Genomic DNA, 21581 nt, shown 5'->3' on the forward strand with positions numbered 1-21581 from the left:
CGGCGTGGGTTTTAAGCCACCGGGTCCGGGATGCGAACCATGGTCGACTACGTGGGAGTCCAACGACATAGCCATTATGCTAACTGCTGGTTCCTCTTACTTTATTTATTCTTAAAGATTGCTTTTTTCCTAGTAAGATCTAGAAAATTGTTGAGGATATAGGTATTAAGTATTATGTCCATATACTTACACACTTAAAAAAATTATTTATCTGTTTATTTGCTGTGATTTTCAGGCCACTGGGTCCTGGTCTCAAACCATGGTCACCCATGTGGGAATCCAGCACCCTAAGCACCACACTACCTGCTGGCCCCATACACTTCTTAAAAGCCAGTGGAGATTTGGGAAAATTAGAGGACTCTTGTAGTACTGACTGACTATACTGTGCTCCTTCATACAAGGACAGAGGAAAGCATTCTTCATCTGTATATAGATAAACCACATCTTTCTGAATGCTATATTGAAGGTATATAGGCAAGTGTAATTAATTGGTTAAATATAGAACTGTATTTTTCATAATCACCAGAGATCATTACAACAATGTTAGACTCATAGCCCTTTGCTTTGGAAACTTGATTTGAATTTGGCTAAGCCAATCTCTAAATGCTTAACTTCTTGAGGTTTAAATAGTGGCATAAATACCTAAAAATAAATTAGAGAATTAGATGTTAAAATTTTAGGTCATTGTTATCAGCTGCTGTGAGAAATTATTTTCTGATTTCCACAGCTGCAAACTAATCTCCTTTTCCCTTCTGTTTCTTTTTTTTTTTTTGGAGAGGTTTTTGCTATAGGGCGCGTGCGCTCGCCAGACAGACAGAGAGAGACAGAGAGATAGAAAGAGAAAACTCAACCCCCCAGAGGGGATGGCCATGCCACAATCCCTTCTCCTCCATTTTCTTCTCGGGATCTTGGGGCACGCACACACATGCGCCTGGCGTGAGTTTAAGCCACCGGGTCCGGGACTCGAACCACAGTTGACTCCGTGGGAGTCCAGTGACATAGCCATTACGCTTACTGCTGGTCCCCCTTCTGTTTCTTGTATATGGGGAACTTCTTTTCTTTTTACTTTTGGGTTATTCCTACTTGAAATTACAAATACAGAATTAGTGCGTGGAGTAAGAGCTGAGTGGAGTAAGAGCTTTTTCTTTTCCTTGCTGTTAGCTAGGTGGAAGTAAAGCTTTTTGGTATTAGGGATTTGATCGATTGACTTCAATAAATTTTAGGAAGTATGTCAAGTCTTAACAGGTGTCACCTCATGTCTTCTTGTCTTTATTTGTTCAGAGTAACGTGGGGAAGATCATGTTTTCCTCATATTTTACAGGTGTTAGTGGTTTGTATGACTTCGGGCCAGTTGGATGTGCTTTGAAGAACAACATCATTCAGACCTGGAGGCAGCACTTTATCCAAGAGGAACAAATCCTGGAGATCGATTGCACCATGCTGACTCCTGAGCCAGTTTTAAAGTAAGCTCCTACTTTGAGAGTGGAAATCCTTTAATATGCATAAGTTACCTGATTCCAAAAATGTAGCTTGGTTGATATAGAAAATCTGGAAGATGCAGATGAAGAAAATTTATATCTGCTACTTACAGATAGCCCTGGTAGAGTTGTGCTTATCTTTTCATTCTTTTTTTTTTTTCTGTGTGTCCCCATATATTCCAGTGTTAGCACACTGCTTTTTTTTTAATGTGCTATAAGTAAACATTTACACATATCATTAAATATTTGTTAAAAGCATTCATAGTACTCTTTTATTGATGCGTCATTATTTAGTTAGTATCATTGTGAGCATTTAAGATGTTTCTGATTTTGTAGTGTAGATGTGCAATAGATGGATTTTTGTGTGTATCCTTGATTATTTCTTTACTATAAATTCTTACAACTTCTGGCCAAAGATATCCATTTCTTGAGTATAAAACTGGGGAAGAAGAATTCTTACCATTTTGTATCTCATCACTTCTCATTATTCATTTAATGTTGCCTGGTAAAGAGGTGGTGTTTGCTCTTGGCATACTTTGGGTTTTCATTATAATTTTAGCCAATTAAGACAAGAGCAACTGCTGCTGATGGAGTGTAAGACCAGCACTACCTGTTCACGTAGCTGCTTGCTCCACTCCTCCGGCTTTGTGGAGGCAGTACCAGTGGCCATACAGGTTGTACTGGCAGAAAGCTCTGTCCTTCTGGTTCAGACTCTGAGCCGTCATGAGTTCTTGGCTTGTCAAATCCCCAATGGTTGTGGCTTTTGCTTAGGTCACTAATTATAATGGCATAGGCATGGATTAATTGACCTGGCAATGAAGTACAGACTTTGTGACAGCTTCCAAAAAAAGCATAACCTAGTTATTGTCTTTTTTCCGTTGGGAAGGAAGAACTTGGGAGAGAGAGAGAATAGATTTAAGGAAGAATTTTCTGTGGCAAATATGATCATCTACTGTGAACACGTCGTTATTATAGATATGGGAGCTTCCGCCTTTGAGAGGCCTAGATGTAAACTATGGAGAAACATATTTAAGGGGGATTGTCATGTAAGGTAAGATTTATGTGTTAAGTTGTGTGAAAATGACAAATTGGCTTGGCCTTTGTTACCACAGGACCTCAGGCCATGTAGACAAATTTGCTGACTTCATGGTGAAAGATGTGAAAAATGGAGAGTGCTTTCGCGCTGATCATCTCTTAAAAGGTATGGTTCTTCATCCCCTTTAAGTAGGATTGATCAGAACAAAAGGTTTAGATTAAACTCTTTTTTTCCATTAATTTTTTTATTGAAGCCAAAGTAAAGTGCACAGATCTTTTTTTTTTCTTTTCGTTTATTTATTTATCTTTTATTTCTTTTTACATTTTTTTTTTTGGAGGGGGAGAGGTTTTCGCTATAGGGTGTGTGCGCTCGCCAGACAGACAGAGAGAGACATAGAGACAGGAAGCGAGAAATCACCCCCCAGGGGGGATGGTCACGCCATAATCCCTTCTCTTCCATTCTCCTCCCGGAATCTTGGGCACACACGTACACGCGCCCGGCGTGAGTTCTAAGCCACTGGGTCCGGGGTGTGAACTGCGGTTGACTACGTGGGAGTCCAGCGATATAGCCATTACACTAACTGCTGGTTCCCTTTTTACATTTTTTCACAAACATTTACTTTACATATTAAAAAACGTTTGCTCATACTCCATAGTTCTTCATAAACAACTTTCAAAATTCCAAAATACTGAATTTTAAAGATAATGTTCAAAATATTTTTTATAATTTTGTATAATTTTGTTTGTGACTCTATAACAATAGAAACATTGTGGTTTTTAATATTTTTGAGAACATATTTATATGTCAACTACTCAAATTGTTGAGAAGCAAATGCCCAGTGCAGTAGTCACACATAAACCTTCTCAGTTCAGCCCTGCCCAAGTGTATTCTGTGATATACCCTCTGCTAGCAAAGATCAGTCTCTTTTTCTTCTTTCGCCATCTTTCTCAGGATTATCCTCTGGTGTAGTTGTTCTTTTGCAATCTCTACTGATAATAATGCTGGGCTGGAAAAGTCCAGGTTATTTTATGTTATAAATTTTTTCATATATCTTCTCTAATCCTCTCTGCCAGGCAGAACTATTTATGGTGCCAGGCCATCTTTCTTCTTCTTCTTTTTTTTAAATTTATTTAAATTTATTTATTTACATTCATTCACTGTACATCATTACAGCATACAAAATGAGATTTCCCATCCAGAGTACACCGTATATTGACTCAATCAAGCGCATCAACATACATGTTATCGTCAACAAGTAATTTTCCATTTCTTGTTTCCTGTATGTTTTGCTTTTTTTTCCCATCCTTGATTCCCTGTCTCTTACCCTCTGCCATCTCCCACTCTCCTCCCACACTGTCTCTGGTATCTATGTTTGCTCTCTATAATTCTTTTCCCTCACATTTTATTGAGTCACTAAAAATCTTAATTAATATAAATATTTTCATAGCAAGCACAGCTGACATATACATTTCCGTGAACCACAAGTCCAACTTTAGGCGTAAGCCTCATTGAGTAGAATGAACATCCTATAAAATAGCACCTAGCTGGCGCGATATATCTTACTGCTGTCATCGAATAGGTATTTTTAATGCCTTTTCTTTTTTTTTTTTTAGTTTTAAGAAGTAAAACGGTACAGCGAATTTTTCTATTTTACAATTTTATTTATTTTTTCCATCCCTGAATGAGAGTGATAAAGAATACATGCATGAGCACCCCAATAGGGTCCTGATTCTACCATCTACCCTCAGTCTTCAGCTAGCCCCAGTCACAGACATAATCAGGAAGTCTCTGGACTTGAACCAGGAACCTTCCCATGTGTGATTGCCTCACAGAGTGTTGCGTTTTGCTGCTGGGCCACCATTTGGCCCCTTCACAGATGGGTTTTCTATAGTAAGTAGTGAAAGAATCAAAACAACATCGTAACTGTCCTTATAAAATCAGTCATAGGTCCATATAATTGAGACTAGTATCCTTAGGTTTATTTTTTAATTATTTAGCACTGAAACTGTGCGTTGTTCTTTTTGCCATTGATTGGAGTTGACTTGTATCAACGCTGCTCTCGCAGCTCATTTACAGAAACTGATGTCTGATAAGAAGTGTTCTGCTGAGAAGAAATCAGAGATGGAAAGTGTCTTGGCCCAGGTCAGTGCATTCGACGTTTCCAGAGTAACCTAGGTGCATGCTGTCTTTCTGCGTTTGATAACTGTTGAATTCCACACTGTGCTGATCCGGTCATAGTTCTGTTTATTTCCAGTTAAGTTCTTTATTTTTTCCACAAGAGAGACAGACAACTCCCCTACTGGGGTCTTGATGTTGTGGTCTATTCCCAGACCATGGGCACATGCATGCCCGGTATACTCGTGGAGGTCTTCAGACTCGAACCTGGAACCTTCTAGGTAGATCAGCCTTGCAGGGTGTCATAATTTACTGTTGTGATGCTGTCTGGCCCCCACAGGTGGTAAAGAAGCAAAGTTTACTGTCAATCCTTCATGGTGTCTCTTTTTACATGTCTGTTTTTTTCTCTTTTTTTTTTTTTTTTTTTCTTTTTTTTTTTTTTTCTTTTTTTTTTTTTTTCTTTTTTTTTTTTTTTCTTTTTTTTTTTTTTTCTTTTTTTTTTTTTTTCTTTTTTTTTTTTTTTCTTTTTTTTTTTTTTTCTTTTTTTTTTTTTTTCTTTTTTTTTTTTTTTCTTTTTTTTTTTTTTTCTTTTTTTTTTTTTTTCTTTTTTTTTTTTTTTCTTTTTTTTTTTTTTTCTTTTTTTTTTTTTTTCTTTTTTTTTTTTTTTCTTTTTTTTTTTTTTTCTTTTTTTTTTTTTTTCTTTTTTTTTTTTTTTCTTTTTTTTTTTTTTTCTTTTTTTTTTTTTTTCTTTTTTTTTTTTTTTCTTTTTTTTTTTTTTTCTTTTTTTTTTTTTTTCTTTTTTTTTTTTTTTTTTTTTTTGTAGCTAACCTTTTATTTCAGCTCAGACTAACAAGTCAATGTAAATAGACAATAAATTAGTTGTCTCTCCTTGAAAGCAGTTTTCTAGATTTAATAGCTAAAACCCCAGGAGTAAATGGTGAGTAGTGCTCAGTGTTGGTGTGGAGATGTGGGGCGGGTGACTGAGCCCTGGGTCTCAGCCCCTTGATCTGCTTCTGGTTGGACTCCTGACCACGTGCTGTTTTTCTTAGAACCTGTGAGGAGGCCCTGCTTTTCTGACCTTGCTTTTCCCAGTTTGCTGGTAGATCTGAAGTTTTATAATTTGCATTTAAGTAAACAAGTTTTGGGGAAGGCAAAGGAGACTATAGAGATCATTAATTCTAGCCTTTTACCAAGTGCAGGCATACCCTCTGCGTTTGACGCAGTTCTTACCCCTTTTCTTGTTATAAACTACTTTAAGATTTGATGGAAACTACGTGTCTTCTCCCCGAAGAGGTGTATGTGTCTATGTATATATAGTTTTGGTTTCTCACCTCTTTTATCCGCTGTTGCATTTAAGCAAAGTATTTTTCCAATACTATGGTTAGTTATGAATTCCACTAATGCTCTCTTTAATTTTATAACGTCCTTGCATGAAAACAGACAAAACTAGTATTATGTTTATACTTATTTTATTTTACATTGATACATGTATCTGGGCTGACTATACCTTTTGTCTTTATGCCTAACTTTTTGCTTTTTCTTCCTGGGAGTCACTATGTACCCTATTGCGGCATGACCATCCCCCATTGAGGGCTGCTTTCTCCCTTTCCCTTTCTCTCCGTCTCTATCTGGCAAATGCACATGCCCTTTGATGAATGGGGACGGGGGAGTTCAACCCTGCCTGCTGCTTCTCTTCCTTCTACTGTTACGAACTTACAGATGAAAACATTGGGTCTTTTTCAGTCCGTTCCATTTATTATCCTCATTGATGGTTAAATTGTCGAGTCTTTGGTTACCACAAGTTGTCTGCTGTGGTCCTTTGACACAGCTCTAGTCTTTGATCATTTCCTCCCTTCTTTAGTATGACCAAGTATTGCAGGTTCGGCTTGTGCATTTCTTGTCTCTGACTGGAATCCACCATTTTTTCCTCACAGCTCTTGCACTTAATGGTGGCAATGGTATTTGGTCATCGTAGACTGAATTAGGAAATCACAGTTGTTTTTTTTGGGGGGGGGAGAGGTTTTTGCTGTAGGGCGCGTGCGCTCGCCAGACAGACAGAGAGAGACATAGAGATAGAAAGCGAGAAATCACCCCCCAGGGGGGATGGTCACGCCGCAATCCCTTCTCCTCCACTCTCCTCTCGGGATCTTGGGCACGCACGTACATGCGCCCAGCATGAGTTTTAAGCCACTGGGTCCGGGACGCGAACCGCGGTCGACTACGTGGGAGTCCAGCGACATAGCCATTACGCTAACTGCTGGTTCCCATAGTTGTTTTTTTTTTTAAGATCAATTCGTGAGTTAATATTGATAGATCTACTCAATGTTAGATTTTGTTTTACTTTATTAATCTATAAATTGTTTATGCATGTCAAACTCAGCAGCACTAACATAATCATCCATGTACCTTTTTCCTGGCTATCTATGTGTAACAGTCTCAGAATGACATTATTGGTGCCACAATTAGCAATATGAATTTGGAAAATAGTTTAAATAATTGTTTTGTTCTTTTTTCCCTTAGAAATGTACCAGCAATGTGCAGTTGTGCTGCCTATAATCATATGATAATTGCGTGTAAAGTCATGTGGAGTCATTCTCTCTGTGTAGTGAGGTCACCAGCTAGATATGCAGTTAGTCTATGTATTTTGTTTTAGTTTCAGGTCAAATCTGGAACATGTGGTCAGGCCAAGTTGGTTACCTTTTTGTAAAGTGAAAATGCCCATTGGATTTATGAAGGGAGCAAATGTGAATTGTAATAGTTACTTTTTATTAAGTAGGTACTATGCGCCAGGTCCTACATATTTAGTCTTCATAGTAGTCCTTCACAGTGGGGTACGTTCTGATCTCTCCATTCTACAGATAAGCAAACTGAGGCTCAGAAGGTTAGGTAGGAACTTCATCTTGAGTCACACAGCCCATAAGTGGTAGATGGGAGGTATATCTAGGTATTTTTGACTCAAAAGCCTTAGGTCTTATGGCTATGAGTTGATTTATTGAATTATTTTATTGTTAGGAGATTTTAAAAAGTTTTAATGTTTGCTATTAACTGGTTTGCCGGAGCCATGTGAAATTCTTGACTTAATAAATTATTATTTTTTAAATTTTATTTTAAGAATTTTTAATTTAACTTTATTTATGTATTTATTTACTTATTTTAATTTGGCCAGAGAGGGACAGAGAGAGAGAAAGCAAGCTGCCAGGGCTGGAATTCAAACCACAGTCAGCCATACGGGGAGTCTAGTGCCCCTTAGCACCACACCACCTGCTGGCCCCCATTGACTTAATAAATTATTTTATAGGATTTGACTTTGATCATCAATGTGTAGAGTGTGTAATACACTGGAAAACACAAAGATGAAAGATAGCTTCTATCTTCAAGTAGCTTCCTATCTGGTAGGAAAAGAAAGTTATGTGCACATTTACTGAGTAGGCAAGGAAATACACCTGTCTCTGAGTTTGTTCAGAGTGGTAAAATTCAACTTTGAGAACTTAATTATGTAATTTTAGATTCTGGCCAACCTATAACTGTTTTGAATAAGAGGCGTTTTACCTTATCTTTCATTGTGAGGTCGTGCATGTGTGCGTTTTAGGTCAGTCCCAGAAGGTACTCTATTTCTGGTTGGAAAATGGGAACTCTGCTGATGTTGAATTTCGTGTGAGTTGTAACGGGATAGGTGAGGTTGTACATAACACTATTCTATGCCTTGTTTTCTCTTGGTCTTTTACACTATTTATTTGTTTGTTTTCATGTATCCTTTAGCTCGACAACTATGGACAACAAGAACTTGGGGATCTTTTCGTGAATTACAATGTAAAGTCTCCCGTTACTGGAAATGATCTGTCCCCTCCAGTACCTTTTAACTTAATGTTCAAGACCTTCATTGGGCCTGGAGGGAACATGCCTGGGTATGTATCACTTACTATGTGTCTGTTTATGTAATACAGTTATTAAGTTGCTTATAATAAAAAGTAAATACTACAGCTGTGAGGGAAAGATTTTGAAAAGTGATGTAAAGTACAGATGACTATGTTAAAAAATAATTATGGGCATATTCTTACATTTTATCCCTTATTCTTTCTGGATATAATCTCTTTTTTTTAAGTGTATATGCTGATCTTTTTCTTGGCCATAAAATAAACATGCTTGTGATCCTTGTGTTCTCTAGTTAAAGCTGCAGAGGGCAGAAGGGACAGTTAAAGGATGGTTTTAAGAGTCACTGACCTAGGGACCAGCAGTTAGTGTAATGGCTATGTCGCTGGACTCCCATCTAGTCGACTGCGGTTTGCATCCCCAACCCGGTGGCTTAAACCTCACGCCGGGCGTGTGTGCGTGCATGCCCAAGATCCCGAGAGGAGAATGGAGAAGAAGGGATTGCGGCGTGACCATCCCCCCTGGGGGGTGATTTCTCGCTTTCTGTCTCTATGTCTCTCTGGCGAGCATATGCACCCTATAACAAAAACCTCTCCAAAAAAAAAGTCACTGACTAATTATGACTGAATGGTGTTTTGGAAACCTTAATCCGGCACGGGCTGTCCAGTTTGGTAGTCACAAGCCACATGCGCTAGAAATGGTTCTAGTGCTTCTATGGAGCTGAATTTTTAAATTTATTTCATTTTAATTTCTTTAAATTTAAGTAGTAATATATTGAACAGCATAGCTATAGCCTATTCATTTGAAAGATGTGATTTTCTTAGGTAAAGAAAACCTAGGGCCAGCTGGTGGCATGATGGTGGCTGGATCACACATGGCTGACTGCACAGTTTGAGTCTAGGACCCTGCAGCTTGAAAAACATGCTGGACACATGTGCATGGATGCCGACAGCTTGAAAACATGCTGGACACATGTGCATGGATGCTGAAAATCCTAAAGGATAGAGAAATGGAAGAGAAGGGATTGTGACCATCCACCATGGGGGGTACTTTTCTCTCTGTCTGTCTGTCTCTCTCTCTCTTTCTCTCTGGTTAGCGCATGTGCTCTCTGGCAAAAACAAAACAAAACCAAGAACAAACGTGGATAGTATGCTGTATGATCCCGAATTGTAACCTGTATTTCCAGATTCCTTGTCTTAAGTCTTACTTTAATAGACCTAGCCAAAGTGTCCCTTTTCATAGCTTCAGACGTTTTTCTTAAGATCTCATTCAGGGTAAGAGTAGGTTTTTGCTAGATGAAATGGGATAGATCATATTTCCTGGAGTGAAAACTAAAGAATAAGAATAATTAATTGTGACACAATTTTTGACAAAATGTGTCACAATTAATTATTATTATAAGATGCCAGGTTGACTTGGGACAGTTTGTGAAAAGAGGTCAACAGTAAGCCTTTCATTTTGATAGTACCTACAGAGAGTCATCAAATGGAACGTATCCTCGGACCCAGACGTTCCATTCTTGGGACTTTATCTAGGGAAATAGCTCAAAAGGATAGGAAACTATACTTAGAAAAAGTGTTCAAATTTGGGACCAGCTGATAGCATAATGACTATGTTGCTGGACTCCCATGTAGTCAACTGTGGTTCGAGTCCCAGACCCGGTGGCTTAAACTCACACTGGGTGCGTGTACGTGCATGCCCAAGATCCTGAGAGGAGAATGGAGGAGAAGGGATTGCGGCATGGCCATCCCCCCCTGGGGGCTGGTTTCTTGCTTTCTGTCTTTTTGGCGAGCGCACGCACCCTATAGCAAAAACTTCTCCCCCCCGCCAAAAAAAAAGATAAAATGTTCAAATTTAAAGTACAACAACCTCATATCTAATTGAGGGTGATTAGACAAATTATAATAAAGTAGATCATTTTAGTATAATACTTTGCTGCTGTTAAACAGGAGAAAATATTGATTATTTAGAAAATAGAGAAGTATAAAAATACATGCAGTGATACATAATTTTATACATTCTAGATATAAGCAGACATATACACCACAGCTATTCTTATATTTAGATGAAATCTGAAAAGTACCACAAAACCGAAAAGAATTGGTCTGTTAGATTAAGAAGGGGATGACATTTTTGGTTAGCGGCCCCCCCCCCCTTTTTTTTTTAAAGAGATTTTTGCCATAGGGTGCATACATTCGCTGGAGAGAAAGTGAGAAATAACCCCTCATGGACGATGTTTACACTGCAGTCCCTTTCTCTCCATTCTCCTCTTAGGATTCTGGGCACACAAGTGCATGTTCCTGGTATGAGTTTTATCTGCTAGGTCCGGGATTTGAACCGTGGTCGACCACATGCGAGTCCAGTGACGTACCCATTACACCTTCTGCTGGTCATTCTCCTTGGTTTTAAAGTTGTTTTAGAAAATATTTATTTTGAAGTGAGCCATTGGGAACACTTATTTTTATTTTGTTATTTGTGCCATAGGGTGCATGCACTCTCTAGAGAGAGACAGTAAAAGGGAAATCATCCCCTGGGGGAGATGGCCAATTCCTTCTCCACTCTCCTCCTGGGATTTTTGGACTCTCACATACATGATTTTCAAGCTGCTAGGTCCAGGACTTGAAATGAAATCAGCCACATAGGAGTCCAGTGCCTTAACTACCATGCCACCTGCTGGTCTCACTTTTTAAAGTTTATTTATTTCTTCACTGAGTGAGGAAAACAGAGAGAGAAAGAGGCAGAGAAACAGCAGCCCTCATAATGCCTTGATGCTGGGATCCATCACCACCTTCCACCGGCCCCAGACCGTCGACGTGCGTGTGTCAGTGCTCAAGCCTCTGAATATAAACTCAGAACCTTCCGAAGTGTGGGTCTTCCTTAAGAAGCTTCACGTTTACCTGCTACTCCATTGTCTGAATCCAGGAACACTTTCTTAGTGAATGTTGAATATATTTTCTGTGAAATTGAGGAAGACCCAATAGTGTATTAGCTTGAATATGTCTTTAAAATGCAGAAAAATATAGAAACCTATGGTAGAAAATATAAAATATTGCAAAGAGTAAAACACCATGAAAAACCTTGAAAATTACCCGGCTTGGTGGGGTGATTGTTACGTGACGAGTGAGGTCTAGTGTTAATAGTTTGTGGGTTAATAGAGCAATATTTAGGTATGGGTCTTACTTTCAGAAGAATCTAAAATCCTCACTTGCCTTTATGTACACGATTACTCTAGAACTTCAGAGATTTTAAGGGGTACTGTGAGAGAGGTGTTTTTTTCTGTTTTGTTTTATTTCATTTATTTTTTTAAAGTTTGTTTTAGGCTGCTCAACGGAGAGAGAAAGAGAGAGAGAGAGAGAGAAATTACTCCTTAGGGGGGATTGCCATGCCACAGTCCCTTCTCCATTCTCCTCTTAGGATTTTGGGCACGCATGCTCACACACCTAACATGAGCAAGCCACCGGGTCTGGGAGTCGAAATAGATAGCTGGCCATGTGGGATCCAGCCGCCTTACCACCACACCAGCAGCTGGCCCTGGAGGAGGTGTTTTGATTCACTGGAGTAGTTAAGTAAAATGGCACACTAACAGTCTTGCCGTACTAGTTACTTAACGCAGTTTCTATGCTTGCTATGAGAATGTTTTTTACGGAGGAAAATCTGTTCTGAAACCTCTTTTAAGCTAGAGAGCTTTCTTGTGAAAATGTTATATTTAAGACTTCCAGGATTTGTATCTAGAATCTCAGGTTTCCTGGGAAACATCATTTCTTTCTTCATAACAGACTGGTTTACTTAAATTAATAGGTATTTGCGACCGGAAACCGCACAGGGGATTTTTCTGAATTTCAAGCGACTTTTGGAATTCAACCAAGGAAAGTTGCCTTTCGCTGCTGCCCAGATTGGAAATTCTTTTAGGAATGAGATCTCACCTCGATCTGGATTGATCAGAGTCAGGTACTATCCATGTTACTCTTACAGATGAATGAGTGACTTGCATTGACGTGGAAGTGAAAGCTTGTCCTTTTCAACGCTTCTTCATAATTGGGATGTGGGTTTATTTTTGGCTTCTCTGAAGAACATGTTTTAGGTCTGTAATCTCCAAATGCAATCTTTGGGGTGACAGTCAATTTTGAGTAATGAAAGTGAGTTTGAGAGGAAAAGAAAGGAGGTTGAAAATAGCTTAAGTTTATGACCTGCTTTAACTGATCTTTTCCTTGTTCATGTTCTCAGGACGGTAAGATAGTGATTGTGTAAACCCAGGCAGGCCCGGCAGTAGCATACGGTGGGCTGGGGGTGCGGGGTGGGCATGACAAGAGGCTCATTCTAGGTGTCCTTAGCAGGCAGCTTTACAGAGTTGGGGTAGGGGTATTTCCGTAACCAGTTGGTATTCTGGACACAATCTTCAAATAATTGGGGATTGCGGGGGGAGAGTGCTTACATGACAAAAAGGCCAGTTCTCAAGCCTGTCCTCCATCAGCTTCGTCGGGACAGTGACTTGCCTCTGTTTCGGTTGCCCGTTTCCATGCGTTGTTCCCAGCAATGTATGGGAGAACACTGGCACTGTTCAGTCTTTTCTTTAGGAACTTAATGACTCGACTGTTTTACTTAAACCTTTTGTAATTTCTACACGTTTTCTTTCTGATATCTCTTAGAGTAACACTTCCATATTAAGGTAGGATGTATAACCACACGTAACTTTCCTAGGCTCCAAAAGTGTTCGCCCGGCCCCAGCGCCCCACCCATTTCCTCTCCTCTAGTTACTGGCTGTAATTACAGACTTCAGTTGTAGCGTATCCTCGCCCCCGACTCTAGATCAAAGCACCCAAAGCTCCTGCCTAATCTCGTTAGTGTCTGTGATGCCTTCTGTGAGGAATGCCCATGTGGCTGGCCTGCTACAGTACCTAGCCCTCTAGTCCCTTCAGGCTGAGGTTTAGGAAGGGAAGGAGAGACTCCGTGGAGGAGAGACTCGCACCACATAAAGGGGTGGAAAGACCCATCTGTGCTTCCGGGTAGAAGGAAGAGATCATGAGAAACTTTAACCAGGGACTGTGACTTGAAAAGCAGGTCAGATTTGAGTCTGTTTTATTTCCTAGTGTCTGGTGCTTTCTGTGTTCTTTCTTTTTTTGAGAGGTTTTTGCTATAGGGCATGTGCGCTCGCCAGAAAGAGACCGACAGAAAGTGAGAAATCACCCCCATGGAGGATGGCCATGCTGCAGTCCCTTCTCTTCCATTCTCCTCTTGGGATCTTGGGCACGCATGCACATGCACCCGGCGTGAGTTTAAGCCACCGGGTCCAGGACTTGAACCGTGGTCGACTACATGGGAGTCCAACGACATAGCCCTTCAGTTGTAGCGTATCCTCGCCCCCGACTCTAGATCAAAGCACCCAAAGCTCCTGCCTAATCTCGTTAGTGTCTGTGATGCCTTCTGTGAGGAATGCCCATGTGGCTGGCCTGCTACAGTACCTAGCCCTCTAGTCCCTTCAGGCTGAGGTTTAGGAAGGGAAGGAGAGACTCCGTGGAGGAGAGACTCGCACCACATAAAGGGGTGGAAAGACCCATCTGTGCTTCCGGGTAGAAGGAAGAGATCATGAGAAACTTTAACCAGGGACTGTGACTTGAAAAGCAGGTCAGATTTGAGTCTGTTTTATTTCCTAGTGTCTGGTGCTTTCTGTGTTCTTTCTTTTTTTGAGAGGTTTTTGCTATAGGGCATGTGCGCTCGCCAGAAAGAGACCGACAGAAAGTGAGAAATCACCCCCATGGAGGATGGCCATGCTGCAGTCCCTTCTCTTCCATTCTCCTCTTGGGATCTTGGGCACGCATGCACATGCACCCGGCGTGAGTTTAAGCCACCGGGTCCAGGACTTGAACCGTGGTCGACTACATGGGAGTCCAACGACATAGCCATTATGCTAACTGCTGGTCCCCCTCTGTGTTCTTTCTGTGTTCCGTTTCTCCTGTTCTAGTCCTGTCTGGCAAGCATGTCTTCCCCGTTCTGAGGAAGCTGTGTGAGGCTGATTTGTCTAAAGCCAGTGTTTTGGAGAGGAGTTCCATGAGGTAGGGCAGCTGTGCGAAGATTATAGGAGAGGACAAGTGAGGCGAAGGTGGGGGCTGTGGAGTGACAGTGTTGGATGGGAACCCCAGCTCAGCACTTGGAGCAAGCTCAGTTTGACTGGAGGAGGGCCCGGGGCTTCCTGACAGTGGAGTCTCTGGCCATGTTCACTTTGAAGTGTCCCATGTGGATTTTGGCTACTTTTTTTCTATACCCTTCCAAACATTCTCCCATGAGTCAACATCTTCATGGTTTTTGTTCCATATTAGGACTAGAATTGTTTTGTTTAATGTTACAATTTCTTCTTGATGACAGAATTGTCAAGCAATTTTTTGTGTAGCTATAATTTCTTTTGTTTGAGTTAGAAGTATTAGATTGTTTCTGTGGGGCTTTTTTAAAAATTTAATTGCGTTTTGATTGGCTGGTTCTGTCCTCCTGCCCTGGGTGCAGTTTAGTTTCCTATAGTCCCAGGTGTAGTCTTTGAACTCAGGGACAAAAGAAGGAGCTGGAGCAGTCAGTATTTGTGTTGATCCTTGTCGCCTGTCTGAGCTGAGGTTACTTTTGCCCCCAACTTTGCTGAGGTCAAATTGACAAGTAAGTTGTGTGGATAGTGTAGAGTGTGGTGTTTTGATGTATGTATATGCACACACACACACACACACACACACACTGTGAAATGATTACCATGGACAAACTGATGAACGTATTCACTTCACATAGTTATCTTTTCGTTTATTTTCTTGTGAGAACACTTAATATGAGTGTTAGAATACTTAAGATCTACTCTCTTACCCAGTTTAAGCATACAGTGCGTTATTAACTGTAGCCACTGTGTTGAGATTCCTTGGCAGAACAGATCAGAAGACTTTGGCAGCAGCAGCTTTTTTTTTTTTTTTTTTTTTAGAAGTTTTCGCTATAGGGCACGTGCGCTTGCAGAGAGACAGAGAGACAGAAAGCAAGAAATCACCCCGCAGGGGGAATGGCCACGCCGCAATCCATTCTCCTCTCAGGATCTTGTGCATGCATGCTCCTCTCAGGATCTTGGGCACACACGCACACACGCCTGGCGTTAGTTTAAGCCACGGAGTCCGGCACTAGAACTGCAGTCGACTACATGGGAGTCCAGTGACATAGCCATTACGCTAACTGCTGGTCCCGGCAGCAGCTTTTTATGGGGTTACGGGCAGACCCTTAATGTTCTGCCGTACATGTAGATGTGCAGTGGCCGTCAGTCCAGTTCCAAGCTCGTGAGGACCAACCCCATGTGTGTCTCTCACTGTTCTGCATGCACAGGAGATGTTTGCTAGTTAATGAAAGGCAATTATGGCTTAGATATGCTACAGGACTAAATAAGAGACACCATTAAAAATAAAATTAAAAAATTAAAGCTCTTTGCAGTACATTTTGTGTATTTTTAGGACCCATTTAAGTAATTTCACATTACTTCTAAAGCCTCTGAGATAATTATGAAAGTGCACTGGTGAATGTGATTTTTATTTTTAAAAGAAGAGAGATTTGATTTTGACTCATGAAATTAACAGAATGTCTTTCCCTCAGTAGCTTTTAAATTGCCATTCAGAGAACTCTCTTTGGGGAACCATTACTATGTGCATATTTATTTCATCATCCTACAGTTAGCTTGTTCATTTCATGCCTTATTCCTTTGCCTTGAATCCCGCTTTATTTAAGAAGCTCTTACTCTAAAAAGCCAGCTGTAAGTTGCCATTATCAGTCATTTGCTCGTTCAGAGTAATGAAAAGGAAGGAATCAAACTGCTATAAAAGTTAAAGAATCACTTCAATTCACTTTTAATTTCCCATTTTCTAAAAAGCAGATCTCTAGAGCTTCATTTAGTTGTATTTATAAAGACTTACTAATGCTTTAAGGAAGATCATTTTGTTTGGACATCACTATTTTCTGTATTATTCCTTTTTTGTGTGTGACATTTGCATATATTTTTCCTAATTTTAAAAACTCTATTAATTGTTTAAAAAATTATTTTAGGGACCATGAGATGGTATAATGGTTATGTCACTGGACTCTCCTGTAGCGGACTGTGGTTCGAGTCCCGGACCTGGCGGCTTAAACTCACACAGGGCGCATGTGAGAGCACATGTGCGTGCGTGCCCAAGATCCCGAGAGGAGAATGGAGGAGAGGGGATTGTGGTGTGGATATCCCCCCTGGGGGGTGATTTCTTGCTTTCTGTCTCTCTTGTCTCTTTCTGTCTCTCTGGAGAGTACACATCCCCTATAGCAAAAATCTCTCTTTAAAAAAAATTATTTAAAAAATGATAACTATTTGGATCTGGCTAGATGAAAGTAGTTAATATTTGAGAGAAATTGATTGTGTTTAAATAGTGAATGATGGGACCAGTAGATGGCATAATGGTGTTATGCCACTGGACTCCCACGTTGTCAACTATGGTTTGAGTCCTGGATCTGGCAGCTTAACACTCAGGCCAGGTGTATTTTGCTCAAGAAAGAGTTATATTGCATTATTTGAAATAATGAAAATGCTATGTATTTTTGTTCAGCTAAGACATAGAAAGCAAAAGTATCTGCTTACCTTTAAGTTGGTAGTATCACTTCTAGCTTAAGAACAAGAAAGTGTTAAATTTGAATTTTTGCATGAAATAAAAGTTTATACTTGTACGTGGAAGTTGATTTCTTACTACCAGCTTAAAAACTGCATTACCATTTACCAGTAATTCATTTACAAATGATCTTGTGTAGTTAAATATATCTGCTTATGTACCTATAAAACTGAAACTAAATATAAACTTGACAAGAATAGACACTGGTATTAGAAAGCTTTGCCATGGGTCAGAAGGCTTATAAAAGTAATAACCTTAAAGCAAAAATAATAAATTTGAAAATCCATTCATCCCTATATTCAGTAAAGTTACATTTTTTAATTCTTGGGTGGTGAACTCAGCTCAGGCGTGTGTGTAGGTGCCCAAAATCCCAAGAGGAGAAGGGATTGTGGCATGGCCATCCCTCTCCTGGGTGGTGATTTCTCACTTGCTGTTTCTCTCTGTCTCTCTGGCAAGTATGCATGCCCTATAGCAAAAATCTATCAAAAAAAAAAAGTGAATGATAAAGTTTTCATTAATATGCTCGAAATAACAGCTATCCAGACAAACTTAATAGAGAATTTTTTTGGCCATTCCATTAGGAAACCAATTTTCCATCTAGTGATAAGAGATTCCTGTAGGGTACGGCCTTTATCCCTGTAGAATGCTGTTGAAAATGAGGGCCTCGTGTCGTTTTTTTATAGTTACACATGCAGATTTTATACCTTATATTTTTGCTTTCAGAGAATTCACAATGGCAGAAATTGAGCACTTTGTAGATCCCAATGAGAAAGACCATCCCAAATTCCAGAATGTGGCAGACCTCCACATTAATTTGTATTCAGCAAAAGCCCAGGTCAGCGGGCAGTCTGCTCGGAAAATGCGCCTGGGAGATGCTGTCGAACAGGTAAGATTCTGGTGCTATCTAAATTTATATATATATATATGTATGTATGTATATGTATATGTGTATATCTATATGTGTGTGTATATAATATATATATTATATTATATACACACACATACACACAATATTTGTTTTTATGCTACATTTATTATTCTGTAATTATATTGGGAGAAAATCACCACAGCATCTCTGTTTCTGCACCATGGGGGCTAACATGAAAAAAATGTCTAGCCAAACAGTTGGAAAATAGATTTGGTTTTAACTTACTTACTGCTTCAGCTTTTAACAATATGTACAACTTTTGGGGAGAGACAAAATTTGACTCACAGAATGTAAGCTCTCTGTTTTGTTTCTTCAGTTTGCCAGAGGGCATATGCACTCTCCGGAGAGAGGGGGAGAGGGAGAAAACACACCCCAGTGTGGTGTGGTCAAGCCGCAATCTTTTCTCTGCTTTTTCCATTCCATTGGAATTTTGCGTATGCACACATATGCACCCGGTGTGTTTTTCAAGCCATCAGGGTGGAGACTTGAATGTGCAGTTGGCCATGTGGGATCTGGCTCCCTCAACCCACTGGGCAGCAGGGCTCGCCCAGCTCTCTGGAATTTTTTTTTCCTTTCAGTTTTGTTGTAGGGCATGTGCACTCGCCTGAGAGTTAGAGAGACAGAGGGAAAGTGTAATGTCACCCCCTGTGGGGATGGTCGTGCTGTAGTCCCTTCTCCATTCGTTCAAGTCCTAGACCAACACACCACATACTGGCCCCACTCCCTGGAATTTAAACTCTGTGTTGCACACAGCAGTTGGGATAAGGCACTGCATATAACAGCATTTCTCTAAGTATTTGACTGGAGAAACGAGTGGGTGAAAACTTTCCAGCAGTATCTGTTGCCCAGTATGAAATCAAGTTGTGATTGAGAATAGTAAGCTTCTTGGTCCTGAAAATATTCAAAAAGAAAGTGGGTGATAACTCATCTTCACTTGCAGAGGTGACCCCTACAGCAAGAGGGAGTTGAGACTGGATGATTTGTAAGATGCTTTCAGTATTAAAGTCGTAAGATTACATAGAGCATATGGGAATCACAAATTCCAGTAGGTAAGCGTACATTAGAGTCACCTCAACATGTCTCATTATTTTGTTAATTCAGAAGGGAATATTTTTGCCGTTCCTTAGGTTACTGTTATAAATACCATTTTTAATACTGTAGATTTAGAGAGTATGGGATATTGAGCTGAATATTTTTGACCCAGCAAATTAATTGGACACTTGTACATTTAAATTATTTTTTTTGAGAGATTTCTGCTATAGGACACATGTGCTTGCTGGAGAGACAGAGACAGAAAGTGAGAAATCACCTCCCAGGCAGGATGGCTATACTGCAGTCCCTTCTCATTCTCTCTCAGGATTTTGGGCAGGCATGCATGCACAACTGCTCAGTGTGAGTTTCAAGCTGGTTCGTCTAGGACTTGAACCACAGGTGCTATGCCCCCTGCTCACCCCATTTAATAGAGTTGTTTTTTTTTTTTTTTAATAGAGTTTTAATGACTCCATTATTATCACCTTGTTGCCTTGATATTAACCTCTAAAGATAACTAAAATCACATTCTTAGTATTTGAAATTGTTCAGAAAACAGGATAAATTAGTTTACCTTGTACATGGGGGTCTTCAAAAAGTTCGAGGAAAAATGTGTGTTATGAAAAAACTGCATGGAATTAAAAATTTCTTTGTACCAAAATGTACTTTTTTCCACGAACTTTCTTTTGGAGAGCTTTTTGCTATAGAGCATGTGCAATCGCCAGAAAGACAGAGAAAGACAGAAAGCAAGAAATCACCCCCCCTCCCAGGGGGCATTGCCACACCACAGTCCCTTCTCCTCTCGGAATCTTAGTATGCATGCACACGCGCCTGGCATGAGTTTAAGCCACTGGATCCAGGACTTGAACCACGGTCGGCTACATGGGAGTCCAGTTGACATAGCCATTATGCCAGCTGCTGGTCCCCATTTTTCTATGAACTTTTAAAAGCCTCTTTTTGTTTTAAGTATTCTTTAGTAGGTTATGAATAACACAATGGAAAACTGATACCTTGGCCTTTGAAAGTATTATTTGTTTTTTCCCCTCCCTCTGTGTTTGCTTGCTTAGTTTTCTTATTTATTCATGTAGGGCGTGATTAACAACTCAGTGTTAGGCTATTTCATTGGCCGCATCTACCTCTACCTCGTGAAGGTTGGAGTATCTCCAGACAAGCTCCGCTTCCGACAGCACATGGAGAATGAGATGGCCCATTATGCCTGTGACTGTTGGGATGCCGAGTCCAAAACGTCCTATGTGAGTAGAGCTGGGCTGCTTTTACCCTGTGGTTTTCACGTTGGGTACACAGAGCACTTACCCTGTGGTTTTCACATTGTGTACACAGAGCTCGGGTGTCAGAATTGCCTTTTGTGCACTTTGTATCAGAGTGGAACAAAGAGAAGCAGAAAGATGTTTTCCTGAGCAGAATGGAAGAAGCAGTTGCCTCTTCTCTTATCAGCAGGGGACTATTCTGTGTTCCAGGACTTTGTTGTAGTTTGTTTAAGAGCGAGACAGAGAGAGAAGCTGATGACGGGGCAATGCTGACACGTCCATCCCTGGGGTAGAATAGTGTGGGTAATGTCCCTGAGTGACGTATGGGATGGCTCCCTTTCTGACTAGGATCTTAGCAAACACTGCAGATGATGGTTGGGTTAAGTAAGGAAGTCATAGTGTCCTTAGTTTAGAGAGGTTTTGTTGGATTTGGGGGATAGACCAGCGGATTCTGGCCTCTTGTTTAGAAATGATCTTTTCTTAAATTCTGTGTATTTAATACAATTCAGAGATCTTGAGTCAGCTCCACGGCCTGATGATTAAGGTAATTCTCAGGCATATTTTGTATTTTTTACATGTTGGTACATAAATACATGAACATCTTTAGTAAATGATAACCGTCAAGTTATATGTTTAAGAATACAAACTAGTTAATATGTTTAGGGTATGTCAGATTATCAAGTTACATATTTTCAGGCTTTTTTTTTTTTTGCTATAGGGTATGTGTGCTTGACACAGAGAGAGAGAGAGAGAGAGAGAGAGAGACAGAAGAAAGGAAAGTGAGAATTCACCTGTCAGGGTGATGGCCATGCCACAGTCCCTTCTTTATTCTCCTCTCAGGATTTTGGGTATATACACACATGTGCCCAGCATGATTTCCAAGCAGGTCCGGGACTCGAACTGCATGTTCAACTGTGTGAGATTCAGCTGCCTTAACCTCCAGGCCACCTGCTGGCCCCCATTTTTTCTTTAGTTGCATTTTGTTGTTGTGTGTTCAGTTTTCTGACCTTTATCTATGGTTTTTATATTTGCCTTCTTTTTTCAGAACACCCTATGTGGTAACAGGCACTTGGAAAGTGGTATTAATGATTGAGTTTTCCCAAACTCTTTAGATCAAGAGAAATAAATAAATATTCATGAGAAGGACTAGCTACAGATGCTCAACTTAAAGTGGGGCTCTGTCCTGATAAACCCATCTTAAGTTGAAAGTATTGTCAA

At 40.1% G+C, this 21581-nt stretch overlaps 1 protein-coding gene across 1 annotated transcript in view; it reads left to right on the plus strand.

Annotated features, from left to right (window-relative positions):
* GARS1 (glycyl-tRNA synthetase 1) overlaps positions 1–21581 on the plus strand; it is a 51318-nt gene that overhangs the window by 11321 nt on the left and 18416 nt on the right. Inside the window, exons 4-10 of the mRNA XM_006146230.3 lie at positions 1322–1463; positions 2591–2679; positions 4580–4656; positions 8389–8534; positions 12298–12447; positions 17862–18024; positions 20184–20348. Coding sequence (XP_006146292.1) covers positions 1322–1463; positions 2591–2679; positions 4580–4656; positions 8389–8534; positions 12298–12447; positions 17862–18024; positions 20184–20348 — 932 coding nt within the window. The remainder of the gene's footprint in view (positions 1–1321; positions 1464–2590; positions 2680–4579; positions 4657–8388; positions 8535–12297; positions 12448–17861; positions 18025–20183; positions 20349–21581) is intronic.

Source organism: Tupaia chinensis, unplaced genomic scaffold (assembly GCF_000334495.1).
Source record: "Tupaia chinensis unplaced genomic scaffold, TupChi_1.0 Scaffold000170_1, whole genome shotgun sequence".
Classification (NCBI taxonomy): Eukaryota; Metazoa; Chordata; class Mammalia; order Scandentia; family Tupaiidae; genus Tupaia; species Tupaia belangeri.